This window comes from Fopius arisanus, unplaced genomic scaffold (assembly GCF_000806365.1).
Source record: "Fopius arisanus strain USDA-PBARC FA_bdor unplaced genomic scaffold, ASM80636v1 scaffold00007, whole genome shotgun sequence".
Lineage (NCBI taxonomy): Eukaryota > Metazoa > Arthropoda > Insecta > Hymenoptera > Braconidae > Fopius > Fopius arisanus.
Genome location: NW_011887746.1, coordinates 229,374 through 242,491, shown reverse-complemented (window position 1 = coordinate 242,491; position 13,118 = coordinate 229,374). Strand labels below are relative to the sequence as shown.

General features: G+C 37.9%; 5 protein-coding genes across 5 annotated transcripts; 1 reads left to right on the top strand and 4 right to left on the bottom strand.

Moving 5' to 3' along the window:
• Positions 1–890: 890 nt before the first annotated feature.
• On the bottom strand, positions 891–1,931 carry LOC105273877 (antitrypsin-like). The gene is made up of 4 exons (XM_011316570.1): positions 1,805–1,931; positions 1,518–1,732; positions 1,083–1,425; positions 891–1,009 (listed from the first exon to the last, which is right to left on the bottom strand). Exons 1-4 carry the CDS (start codon positions 1,929–1,931, stop codon positions 891–893), a joined length of 804 nt encoding a protein of 267 aa, XP_011314872.1.
• A 1,525-nt stretch (positions 1,932–3,456) lies between these two features.
• On the bottom strand, positions 3,457–5,113 carry LOC105273876 (serpin B4-like). The gene is made up of 6 exons (XM_011316569.1): positions 4,979–5,113; positions 4,650–4,829; positions 4,368–4,575; positions 4,083–4,297; positions 3,649–3,991; positions 3,457–3,575 (listed from the first exon to the last, which is right to left on the bottom strand). Exons 1-6 carry the CDS (start codon positions 5,111–5,113, stop codon positions 3,457–3,459), a joined length of 1,200 nt encoding a protein of 399 aa, XP_011314871.1.
• A 1,139-nt stretch (positions 5,114–6,252) lies between these two features.
• On the bottom strand, positions 6,253–8,147 carry LOC105273780 (serpin B3). The gene is made up of 6 exons (XM_011316408.1): positions 7,767–8,147; positions 7,455–7,634; positions 7,173–7,380; positions 6,887–7,101; positions 6,452–6,794; positions 6,253–6,378 (listed from the first exon to the last, which is right to left on the bottom strand). The coding sequence occupies exons 1-6, from the start codon at positions 7,929–7,931 to the stop codon at positions 6,260–6,262; spliced, it is 1,230 nt and encodes a 409-aa protein (XP_011314710.1). The 5' UTR covers positions 7,932–8,147; the 3' UTR covers positions 6,253–6,259.
• A 101-nt stretch (positions 8,148–8,248) lies between these two features.
• On the bottom strand, positions 8,249–10,775 carry LOC105273781 (alpha-glucosidase-like). The gene is made up of 8 exons (XM_011316409.1): positions 10,534–10,775; positions 10,144–10,481; positions 9,955–10,080; positions 9,358–9,780; positions 9,039–9,294; positions 8,764–8,959; positions 8,521–8,664; positions 8,249–8,433 (listed from the first exon to the last, which is right to left on the bottom strand). The coding sequence occupies exons 1-8, from the start codon at positions 10,676–10,678 to the stop codon at positions 8,334–8,336; spliced, it is 1,728 nt and encodes a 575-aa protein (XP_011314711.1). The 5' UTR covers positions 10,679–10,775; the 3' UTR covers positions 8,249–8,333.
• A 40-nt stretch (positions 10,776–10,815) lies between these two features.
• Caf1-105 (chromatin assembly factor 1, p105 subunit) lies at positions 10,816–13,064 on the top strand. The gene is made up of 3 exons (XM_011316407.1): positions 10,816–10,899; positions 11,239–12,445; positions 12,520–13,064. The coding sequence occupies exons 2-3, from the start codon at positions 11,373–11,375 to the stop codon at positions 13,037–13,039; spliced, it is 1,593 nt and encodes a 530-aa protein (XP_011314709.1). The 5' UTR covers positions 10,816–10,899; positions 11,239–11,372; the 3' UTR covers positions 13,040–13,064.
• The last annotated feature ends 54 nt before the right edge of the window (positions 13,065–13,118 follow it).

Here is a 13,118-nt window from a genome sequence, read left to right as displayed (position 1 = left end):
CTGGAATTTCTGACGACTTCGCATCAATTTTCCATCTATTTTCGTAACAATGAGTCACGTAATCGCTCTTCTAATCATTAGTAGAAGCCGCAGAGTCTATTCTAATCAGCTTATCCATGAGGAAGTCCAGAATTAACCGTTCCACGGTAGATAATTAGTTCTTTCGACATGTTGGCAATTTTTTCAGTAGGATCCACATGCTACCGAAAAATTTCCGTCAGGTTTGGAGCTAAGGGTGAAGCTATGAGCAGTCGGTAGCACATGCCTGAAGCTGATCAGAGTCCCTCCGCAGAGATGATTTCCTGATAATCGCTGCAAAACCATTGTCAACGGAAATTCCCCGGTACCGATGTCCTCTCCACGAACAATCCTCTGAGAAGATCGAGATCGATCAATTGCCCCTACCAAGCGAGAAATAAGGGGAAACATCTGGAACTTATCAATAAGATTTAACTTACCGGCGAATATTCCGAATGTGATCGAAATCGAACAATTGGAAACTCCCATTCCTGACATCATTTTACACCGATGATATCAAAACCAGATAATGAATATTCGAATTTTTATTTGAACATAATTGCCCGAACAATCACAAATATAATTTTGGATCTATAGGTCAAATCATTTATGAAAACGCATTCATGCGCAAAGTTGTGAAGAGTGATTGAACCCCGTATGCACAGTTCACTAGCCCTAGGCATTAACCTACCATATGTTCATACATTAAGATAAAAGATCTTTTGATTAATATTTTTTATCATCATTATGACAGGAAAATGAGAACGTGCAAAACGATTTTTTTCCGATCTCTCTACTAATTCTAATAATTCAAACAATTTTTTATTGAAGAGTTACAAGTGAAAATTAATCGGACCAACATAATAGTTTATTTAATTAACATTCTTGTAATGTCCATTGAACAGGACAACATAATCTTGGGGATTCAAATGTTTGACAATCGCGAAGTAGAACGGCACGCCGGCTTTGAAATTAACGGGTGCTTCTGGAGCTAGAAATAATTTTCATTCATTAGATATTATGATTGATGATAATCAATATTAAAAGTCCTTTTATGATCATACCTTCGGGTTTTTGACTTTTCGACTCATCATTTGTAATAATCGTGACGGTCATTGCTTTGGTACTTTTTTCGCCGATCTCGATGTACGTTTTTTGCTTTATGCTGGAAAATTTCAAGGGACGAGAAGTTATTCCTGTAAAACTGTTAAATCTGTCATTAATTTCCGGTCCTTTTAAAAAATCGGTCAAATCAATTGTCGATTCAATTTTGAATTTAGGCAAATTAAAATCAACATGGTCATTCCTTGACATATTGAATAGATCGCCGAGATCAAAATGGTGGTCAAGAATTGTCATTTCTGATGCATTACTGGACATGATCAATACTAAGCTGAGATCCGCCTCCTGCAAAATAACAACAAAATACGTAACTTTTAATACCAAAAACTGTATTATAGGAAGAACAAAAGAGTTTTGTCGCAAGAAAATGGACGCACCTTGTAAGGTATCTCAACAAATACAATTCCAACACGTCTGAAAACTCGATGTTCCATGCTCTGTAAGGTATACATCGTTTGATGATGATGAACTCTTCCATTGTTATCATAGACAGGATGTAAATGTTTTGCCTCGTCATGAAATGCCGTTGCCCAGTGACTTTTGAACTCGATGGCATTGGCAAGTACCAAAACCGTCCTGTTACTCACATCACCTGTATAAGAAAAAATATAATCAACTCGTCACAGAAATTCGTGGGATAAAAATAATTACACTGATTACAAACCAGGGTTGATAATGTCATACGCATCACTCTCTGCATGGCTATGCCACCAGGTATTAATAGTATCGATGGCTTCTTGCGGATCACTATAATCGACTTTACTAATCTCAGTTTGGAAAACGTCGGACATGGATGAACGGAATCTCGGCATTATGACCGCCCCGCTATCCGCGAAAATTCGACTCTTCATCCGCGAATCTCCAGGGAAGTTCTATCAATAAAGAATAAATAGTGTAATTTATTTGTATTGGCCGTCAAGAAAATTTTGTCTCACGAATAACTTACGAGTATATGCACGAGAGCCGCCATGCCACGATTCTGAAGACTCCGGTTCCTACAGAAAAATAACTTTTTTTCCAATCGATTCGTCAGAATTGTATTAGCTCCATAAGCCAGCATGGAAAGAGCTATCGATGCACCGATGGGTGAGGATACAAAATTGCCTTCGACTTCCGCTCCATGTGTCTACATAAAAAGTATTTAACGATTTCTTAATTATCTCATTGTTGAATTAAATTTCATTTGAATTCGAATCGGTCAGCCTCCTCCATTAGTAATTTTGCATATCGACAAATTAATTATTTAATGACTACTCACCGAGTAAAATTGTCGAGAGAATGTGTCACTGTGTGAGACCACTTTATGAAGTTCCTCTACATTTTTTGTGTGAAGAAAACCTAGGGATCCACAAAATTGAAGTGCCACCGAAAGAAAATATATTACTGCTGCCATTTTATTAGATTGAATTGATCACTTATTTCTCCTGATCAACAGCTTTATGTCTAAATTAGAAACTCCTCCAGAAGAGTGGTTACTCAAAGTTTTACGGGGCACGTAATAACTCCACTTTTGAGATACCTCACAGACGAAATATATATTTTTTGTTATCGCCCAGATATTCATACGTCATTCCATACAGTCTATCTTTCTATACAATGTGTAATACTAATTACGCACGAACCAATGAACAATTGTCCATTGGTAAGAAGATAACTGATTGCTATTTTTCATCCATTATTCAATGGATCGTTAAAATAATTAATAAAACTGTTTCAATATTTACAAAGCCCCGAACGTTACACTCGGGATACCACTTTCGGGCCTGACGGTTTTCCGGATGAAATTTTTAGTAGACTCAATGAAAATTTCCACCGCACGTGTTGGAAGCCACATAAAAAGATCATAAAGATGTAATTGTTAATTTATTCTTCTTATTTATTTCTCTAAAAATACATCTGTTTTAAACAGGGGGAGGAAGATAATTGCGGTATAAATTGAACTACAGTACGACGACTCCGTAATTTCTTGACATTTCCGGTGTGACGTAGAGGATAGCTCAACAAGCTGGATTTTTTGCCGACTCTGGATCGACTTTCGACCTGTGAAAATATTTTCGTAACAATCAATCACATAATCGCTCTTCTTTCAGCTTCTAATCAGCTTACCCATAACACTTTATCTATCCACACCTTTATCTAACTGTTCACACATTTAGATAAAGTATCTTTTGACTAATATTTTTTAGGATCATTATGGCAGGGGGATAAGATGAGATCTTACGAAATAATTTTTTTTCTATCTTTCCAGTAATTCTGATAATCCAACGAATTGAAAAGTCACACGTCAAAATTAATCGGGTCAACATATAAATTTGTTTAATTAACATTCTTGTAGTGTCCATTGAATAAGACAACATAATCTTGTGAATTCAAATGTTTGACAATCGCAAAGTAGAACGGCACTTCGGCTTTGAAATGAACGGGCGCTTCTGGAGCTAGAAATAATTTTCATTCATTAGATATTATTATTAATCATCATAAATATTAAAAGCCCTTTTATCGTCATACCTTCAGGTTTTTTACTTTTCGACTCATCATTTGTAATAATCGTGACGGCCATTGCTCTGGTACGTTCTTCGTCAATCTCGATGTACGTTTTTTGCTTTATGCTGGAAAACTTCAAGGGATGAGAAGTTATTCTAGTAAAACTGTCAAGTCCCCCACGAATGCCTGCTGACCTTAAAAAATTGGTCAAATCGATTGTCGATTCGATTCTGAATTTAGGCAAATCAAAATCAACACTGCCATTCCGTGACATATTGAAGAGAACATCGAGATTAAAATGGTGATCAAGAATAGTCGTTTCGGATGCATTCTTGGACATGATCAATACTAAGCTCAGATCTGCCTCCTGCAAAATAACAACAATATACGTAACTTGTAATGCTAAACATTTTATTATAGGAGCAAACAAAGAGCCTCAGCACAAAAAATGGGTGCACCTCGTAAGGTATCTCGACAAATACAACTCCAACGTCCCTGAAAAGTCGGTATTTTAATATCTGTGAAGTATGCATCGATTGATAATGATGGACTCTTCCATTGTCATCATACACAGAATGTAATTGGTTTTCGGTTTTGTTAAATGTCGTTGCCCAATAAGAGTTGATCTCAATAACATTGGCGAGTACCAGAATTGTCCTGTTACTCACATCATCTGTATAAAAAGAGATAGACAACTCGTCAATGAAATCCGTAGGATAAGAACAATAACGCTGATTACAAACCTGGACTGATAATGTTATACGCATCGCTTTCTGCTTTTTTATGCCACCAGGTATTAATAGTATTGATGGCTTCTTGTGGATCACTATAATTGACTGTTTTAATTTCAGTTTGGAAAATACCGACCATAGCTAACTGGAATCCCAGATTTATGACCATTCCACCATCCGCGAAAATTATACTGCTCATTTGCGAACGTTCAGGGAGATGCTATCGATAAAGAACAAATAGTGTCATTTAATTATATTAAACGTCAAGAAAATTCTGTCTTACGAATAACTTACGAGAATATTTACGAGAGCCCTCATGCCATGATTTTGAAGACTCTTGTTCGTACAGAATAATAAATCTCTTTCCAATCGATTCGGCAAATTTTTATTAGCTCCATAAGCCAGCATGGAAAGAGCTATCAATGCACCGATGGGTGAGGATACAAAATTGCCTTCGACTTCCGCTCCACGTGCCTACATAAAAAGTATTCAACGATTTCTTCATTAACTCATTATGGAATTAAATTTCATTTGAATTCGAATCTGTCAACCTCCTCCATTAGAAAGTTTGCATGTCGACAACATAATTATTTAATGACTATATTAATTATTCAATGACTCACCGAGTAAAATTGTCGAGCAAATGTGTCACTGTGTGAGACCACTTGATGAAGTTCTACATTATTTTTTGTCTTCAGAAGATCTACTGATCCAGAAATTTGAAGTACCACTGACAGAAAATACTTCATTGATGCCATTTTATTAGGCAGAATTGATCACTTGCGTCCCGTTGATGCCAAGTTATAAAATCCTCCAGGAATGATAACTCAAGTTTTCACGGGGTACATAATAATTCAAGGCTTGAGATACAGTACACAAGAAAGGTATACTTTTGTTATCACACATGTGTTTCTACATTATTCCATGTAGTCTACCTTTCTGTGCAATGTGGAAGACGATTTACACATGATCCAACGAGTTATTTTTTACGGGTAAGATAAGGGATCGGATATTTTCATCAGTTTATTAAATTCTAAATGTTCATTTTTTCTGATAATTTATGTACGTGGCAGCGAGGCCACATGTGAGTTCTCCTACCAATCAAACTACTGAACTAATTAACCAATTCCAATTTTTACGTTTAAAGTATTCTGAACTTCTTCTTCACAATTTCAGATTGATTCTGAAATTCAGAAATTGATTCTTTTATTCAGGTCTGGCTGTCAGGATTCATCTGTCAGTCCCCAGCCAACGGCTGTAACTAGAGCATCGGGTTTAAAGATGGTACTTGGTAGTGGATAAATTTTTTGGAATTCGTTCTCCGAAATTCTGGTTTGGAATTAAAGTTTAAAAGAACACAAAGAGTAAATAAAATTTTAAAGAATTAATGAAGAACAACATTTTTTCATAGATGAATTTTCAAGTGTCTGAAAACACAATATTGCCATCACACCTGCGAGATCTGCCTCCGAATTTCCATCGTCAATCTCTCCTTTCCACTGTGATGTATATCGATATGACTGACTAATTTATTATATTAAACATATTTAATATATTATATTAAATAATTTCATTAAATAATTTATTATATTCAATAATTTTTTATCTAAGTCTACTCATTTATGAGTACGCATTCATTCACAAAGTTGTGAAGAGTGATTGATCCGGTATCCGATATTGTGCAGAGGTTACTAGATCTAAGCATTCATCTATCATATGTTCACACATTTAGATAAAATATCTAACCAACTAATGGTTAATATTTTTTATCGTCATTATGAGTGAAGGAAATAGGATCGTGCAAAACAATTTTCTTTCAATCTCTCCATTAATTCGAATAATCCAAACAATTTTTCATTGATGAGTCTCAAGTGAAAATTCATCGGTTCAACATAATAGTTTATTTAATTAACATTCTTGTAATGTCCATTGAACAGGACAACATAATCTTGTGGATTCAAATGTTTGACAATGGCAAAATAGAACGGCACTTCAGCTTTGAAATGAACGGGCGCTTCTGGAGCTAGAAATAATTTTCATTCATTAGATATTATTATCGATCATCATCAATATTAAAAGTCCTTTTATCGTCATACCTGCGGGCTTTTTACTTTTCGATTCATTATTCGTAATAATCGTGGTAGAGATTGCCCTGGTTGTTGTCTCGTCTATTTCGATGTACGTTTTTTGCTTTATGCTGGAAAATTTCAAGGGACGAGGAGTTATTCGAGTAAAACTTCTAAATCCGTCACCAATTCCCGATCTCACTAAAAAATCGGTCAGATCAATTGTCGATTCAATTCTCAATTTAGGTAAATTGAAATCAACATTTGCATTCCTTGACATATTGAAGAGAAGGCCGAGATTAAAATGGTGGTCAAGAATGGTCGTTTCGGATGCATTCCTGGACATGATCAATACTAAGCTCAGATCTGCCTCCTACAAAATAACAATTACATACGTAACTTTTAATACGAAAAATTGTATTGTAGAAAAAACAGAAGAGCTTTGGCGCAAGAAAATGGGCGCACCTGGTAAGGTATCTGGATAAACAAAATTCCAACACTTCTGAAAGCTCGATGTTCCATTGCCTGTAAGGTATACATCGTTCGATGATGACGGACTCGCCCATTTTCATCATAGAGATGATGTAAATGTTTTGCCTCTTTATGAAATGTCGTTGCCCAGTGACTGTTGAACTCAACGACATTGGCAATCACCAAAATCGTTCTGTTACTCACATCACCTGTATGAAAAGATATAATCGTCTCGTGAATGAAACCCGTGCACTAAAAAATAATTACACTGATTACAAACCAGGGCTGATGATGTTATACGAATCGCTCTTTGATTTTCTATGCCACCAGGTATTAATAGTTTTGATGGCATTCCGTGGATTCCTATAATCAACTGTTTGAATCCCAGTTTGGAAAATTCTGAGCATAGCTAAACGGAATCTGGGCATTATCAACGCCCTTCGATCCACGAAAATTAGCCTGCCCATTTGCGAATCTCCCGGGAAGTTCTATCAATAAAGAATAAATAGTGTAATTTAGTTGTATTGATCGTCAAGAAAAGTCTGTCTGACGAATAACTCACGAGTATATTTACGAGAGCCCTCATGCCATGATTCTGAACATTGCGATTCCTACAGAAAAGCAAATTTCTTTCCAACCGTTTCCGCAGATTTTCATCAACTCCATATGTCAGCATGGACAGAGCCACCGATGCACCGATCGGTGACGATACAAAATTTTCTTTGACGTCCACTCCATGTGTCTATTCCATAAAAAGTATTTAACGATTTATTTATTTCTCATTGTTGAATGAAATTTCTTTGAATTCAAATCAGTAAGCCTTCACCATTAGTAAATTTGCATGTTGACAATTAATTATTTAATGACTACTCACCGAGTAAAATTGTCGAGAGAATATGTCACTGTGTGAGACCACTTCACGAAGTCCTATTACATTTTCTGTCTCAGGAAGAAGATAAGCTAGCGATCCACAAATTTGCAGTGCCACCGACAGAATGGACATTTTTTTTATCAGATACGCTTTTGTATAGTATTCCATATAGCCTACCTTTCTGTACAGTGTATAAAACGAATTAAACACGATCCAACGAACGATTTTTCAATGGCAAGCAGATAAGGGATCAATTTTTTTCATCAGTTTCTCGAAATCTAGACATAAATTCAGTCTGGTAATTTATTTAAGTGACAGCCGTCGACGTTATCAACATATAAGTTTACTATCCATTGTTCAATGGATCGGTAAGATAATGAAAAAATATGTTCCAATATTTGAGAATCCCTCAATGGAACGTTTTTATTGGTTGACACAGGACTTTGAAATTTGCCGCTGCACGTGTTGAAGGTCACATAAAAAAATTATAACGATGTTGTTAATTTATTCTTCTTTGAAAATACACCTGTTTGAAACAGTGGGATAAAAATAATAGCGCCATAAATTGAACTACAGCATGACGACTCCGTAATTTCTTGACATTTCCGGTGCGACGTAGATGACAGCTCCACGAGCTGGAATTTCTGCCGACTTCGGATTAATTTTCGATCTGTGGAAATATTTTCGTAACAATTAATCACGTAATCACTCTTCTAATCATTAGGGAAGGCCGCGGAGTCTATTCTAATCAGCTTACCCAGGAGGAAGTCCCGAGTTAACCGTTCCACGATAGATAATTAGTTCTTCTGACATATTCTCTATTTTTTCAGTCAGATCTAAATTGAGTACTTCATTTCCAAAGTTCAATACAAGATAAATTGATCGTTGAGACTTCAACGCTCTAGAAAAAAAAATCAAATCGATCTATCAATAAAATTGTACAACAATTAAAACAATCATCAAATAAATGAACATCCATTTCTTTTAACAATTCGCATACCGAGAGATGGCGAAGATATTGTTATTAATCACGTAAGTGTGAAGATCGCCATTCTTTGCTGCAGGCCACGCCCGGAGTTCTGCGATAGCCTGGTAGAATTTAAATTGAGAATCGCCAGAATTTTTCTGCACTTCCAGATTTAATGTTTTGTAATCCGGATTTACTGGTAACCATGTAATTGGATTAGTGGAAAAACCTGTGGATTAATTTAAATTCATGTTCATGGGAATTTAATAACATACCGCAATAATTAGGTTTCAGTAAAATGATTTTACCAGCGGAAGTCGTGCCATCCCAGAGAAAAGGAGTCCTGAAGGGATCTCGTGATGCCGCTTCAAATCTCTGTCTCCCAGCATTGCATCCCTGTGGATCTTTCCCCTGTTCCCAGGAGACATAATTATCTGGCATATCAATCTCATCACCATTGTATGTTACCAGTACTCCAGGCAGAAGGTGAAGTAATGCGACAATTCCTGGGGCTCGCTCAACGCCGTAACGCGAGGCTACTCGTTTCTGATCGTGATTCCCAATCTGAATGAATTCCAAATAAATTAATCTCGATTGATAATCTTGGATGGATTTCTTCAACCTTACCACCCAATTTGCTACACTCCCGTCAGGCATTCTCTCCATCCACTCGTCGATGACAGATTTGAAATCATTGGGTGAAGAATCATTTCTCAAACGCTGAATAAATCCAAAGTTGAAGGGAAAACTTGCCCCAGACTCGTAGTATCTCATTGTCAAATTGATATCTGTATACGCTTCCATGGCCATAAGACGTTCATGCCCACCATTTTTATTGTATTCCTCTAGAACTTTTCGCCATTCACCAACCAGTTTATAACACTCGGGCTGATCTTTCGTATAGATATGGTCTAAATAGCCGTAATTGTTCGGATCATTTGTGTCACCTGACAGGGGTTCATCCTGAAGGGATTGAATCTCGAACACATGATTTACTGCGTCGATTCGAAAACCATCAACTCCTCGGTCCAGCCAAAACCTCAGTACATTCTAAATCGACAATCAACACCAATCAATCACTCAATAAAGAGAATCTTCTCAGAGAATCTCTATGATAAATAACTGAATACGAACTAATCAATCAATTCCAATTTTGACGTTTATCGTTTTCTGAACTTCTTGTTCACAATTCCAGATTAATTCTGTTTGTTAAATTTACAGTACCTCCATTTCCCTTCGAAGATTTTCATAGCGGTAATTGAGGTCTGGCTGTTGGGGCGCGAACTGGTGCAGATAATATGCTTGTCTCTGATCATTCCAGGTCCAGGCTGGACCTCCGAAGACACTGACCTAGGATTCCACCAATTACTTAACAAAATTGATTGAGTGATATTTAATATGTGAAATAGTCACCCAATTATTCGGCGGTGCACGAGTCCCATCTTCTTTGATCGATCCATTCGCCCAGATGTAATAATTATTGTAAGGCAGAATATTCTTGACACTCTTCTGGAACCATTCGTGTTGATCGGAGCTGTGATTCGGTACAAAATCCATCAGCACTTTCAGATCCAATCCGTGGGCTTTCTCCAGTAAATTATCGAAGTCCGTTAATGAACCGAACAACGGATCGATGTCGACGAAGTTGGAAATATCGTAGCCCATGTCCACTCCAGGGCTAGGATAAACGGGTGACATCCAGAATGCATTTACTTTTGAGTCTACCAAGTGCTCTAAATTATCAATAATTCCTGGAAAAATAAAAAAGAATAATTGATGTACGTCGTGATATCAAATAAATACCTTTTATATCCCCGACTCCATCCCCGTTACTGTCCTTAAAACTCCGGGGATAAATTTGATAAAGAGACAGTGTCGACCACCATTTTTCTTCACTATTCACACCACCAAGAGCTATCAGTACGATAAAACTTATGAGTACTCGCATATTTATGTCACTACTTCATTTGCAGAAATAGTAATGAGAATTCGAGACGTGAGAATCTTGCACTTCAGCTTTATCGAATGACAACGGACAAGTCCCCTTTTATACCATCACAGAAATTACATACGCAATCAGTGTATCCGGTTGTTTATATACAGATCGAGTTCTGCGTAATAATTGATATATTCTGTGTATACGATAAGTTATCGCATTGATAGCGAATGGTGAGTTCTTGGGATCACACCCGAATTTTGCGATATCATACAATCATACAATACAATATCAGCAATTTTATATTTTAATCGTAATTTGTAATTCGAAAGATTATTCACGCAGAAGTATGTACTGCTACGTAATTATTACCATAATAATTTCTATATATAATAATACAAGGTTTCATATTGGAAACTGAAAATAGAGTTTCCATCATTTTCTCCCTGTTTATTCGGTTCAAATTTTCATGCCATTTGCAATATTTACTTTCCTACGTAAGTTTCCTGTAATTAAGTGCGATTTATCATCGATGGTAATTATCATAGGAGATTATTTTTCCTGCAATTTAGTTTCTGCAGAAAAGGCGCTGGAGTACTAAGACCGCGGGAGCAATCAGAAATTGATAGGTTATGTCTAGTCCTGAGAAAAGTGTGTGAGTTCCACAGCAATAACAAGATTCATCCCCTGGAATAAATTTTTAACAATGAAGTGCACGATTCCAGAGATCTCCTGGCACAATCGTGACCCAGTGTTGAGTATCGATATTCAGCGAACAGAAAAAAAATCGGATGAAGATCCATTTTGGCGTTTGGCAACCGGTGGAGCTGACACTCACGTTCTCATTTGGCACCTGAGAGTGAACGACCTGGGGGCAGCTTCTGTGTCATGTGTAGCTGACCTGGAACGTCACCAGAAGGCTGTGAACGTCGTGAGATTTTCACCATCAGGCGAAATACTGGCAACAGGTGACGACGAGTCAGCAATCATCCTCTGGAAACAGAAAGAAGAATCCGTGGAGATTCCCTCCCTGGACGACGAAAATTTTGTGAATAAGGAGCAGTGGACAGTTTGGAAAGTCCTGAGGGGTCATCTGGAGGATATTTACGACATATCCTGGTCCCCAGACTCGAATTTTATAGTGTCAGGGTCTGTGGACAATAGTGCCATCGTCTGGGATGTGCAGAAGGGCAGAAACATTAGTATTCTTCAAGATTACAAGGGTTTTGTTCAGGGGGTATCCTGGGATCCTCTCAATCAGTCAATCGTAACCTTGAGCACAGACAGACACTGCAGACTTATCGATGTCAAGACTATGAAGACAGTGCAGAGGGTCCACAAAGCTGTCATACCGACTCCTGAGGGGCATCCCCTGGAGGGACAGACTGTCAGAATTTTTCACGATGATACATTCAAATCTTTCTTCAGGCGACTTACTTTCACCATTGATGGATCGCTTATTATTGCCCCTTCTGGCATCATCGAGCCCCAGGACTCCAGTCAACGAATATCATATGCCACATTTGTCTTCTCCAGACATAGCCTCAAGGAACCTGTACTTGTTCTTCCCTCTGTCGATGAGAGCACCATTGCTGTCAGGTGCTGTCCTGTTTACTTTCAGCTCAGAGAGCAGGGACCTGTTGCTGTCTTTGCTCTACCTTACAGAATGATTTTTGCCGTGGCCACACAGAAATCCGTTCTCATTTATGACACTCAACAAATTGCTCCCATAGCTGTTGTATCGAATATACATTATACGAGACTTACCGATGTCGCCTGGTGAGTTTTCATTTGCAATTAGTGTGTCCAATGATTTTAAAGCGTCGTTCAATTCAACATTCCAACATTTCCAGGTCATCAGACGGACAGATGCTGGTGGTCTCCTCCACAGACGGCTACTGCTCAATCATTCACTTCCAGAAGGGTGAACTGGGAGAAATCTATACAGGAGACAAAACGATCCCCTTAAAATCCCCCCAAGTCAGCTCCAGGACAAGCCCCGAAGGGAAATCCACTTCAAAAATCCCGCCCAAAGTGGAGCCAGAGAAAATCCTAGAATTCGACACAGACGCAATGGACATTGACATAGCTGAGAAAATCCTCTCGAAAGAGTCCGAAGCCGCTCTTCCCAAGGACAACGCAGCTCCTCAGCTAACAGAAGACACAGAGGACATAAAATTAATCTTTGAACCCAACACCTGCGACGTTCCCCCAGAACCTGAGAAAATCACTCCACCCAAGGCTGAACCTGAAAATCCCTCCAAGGGTACGCCCTCCAAGGCAGACGTCATCCCTGTGCTGTCCTCCAGAACCCCCAGACGAGTGAAATTAATCACTTTATCCAGCCCCAAACGTCCTAAAGAGGACCTGTAAATATTTTGACTGAAACGTCACGATTTAATACATTTTTCTATCGGCACTGGTATTTTTTATTGAATGTGGAGTATTCAGA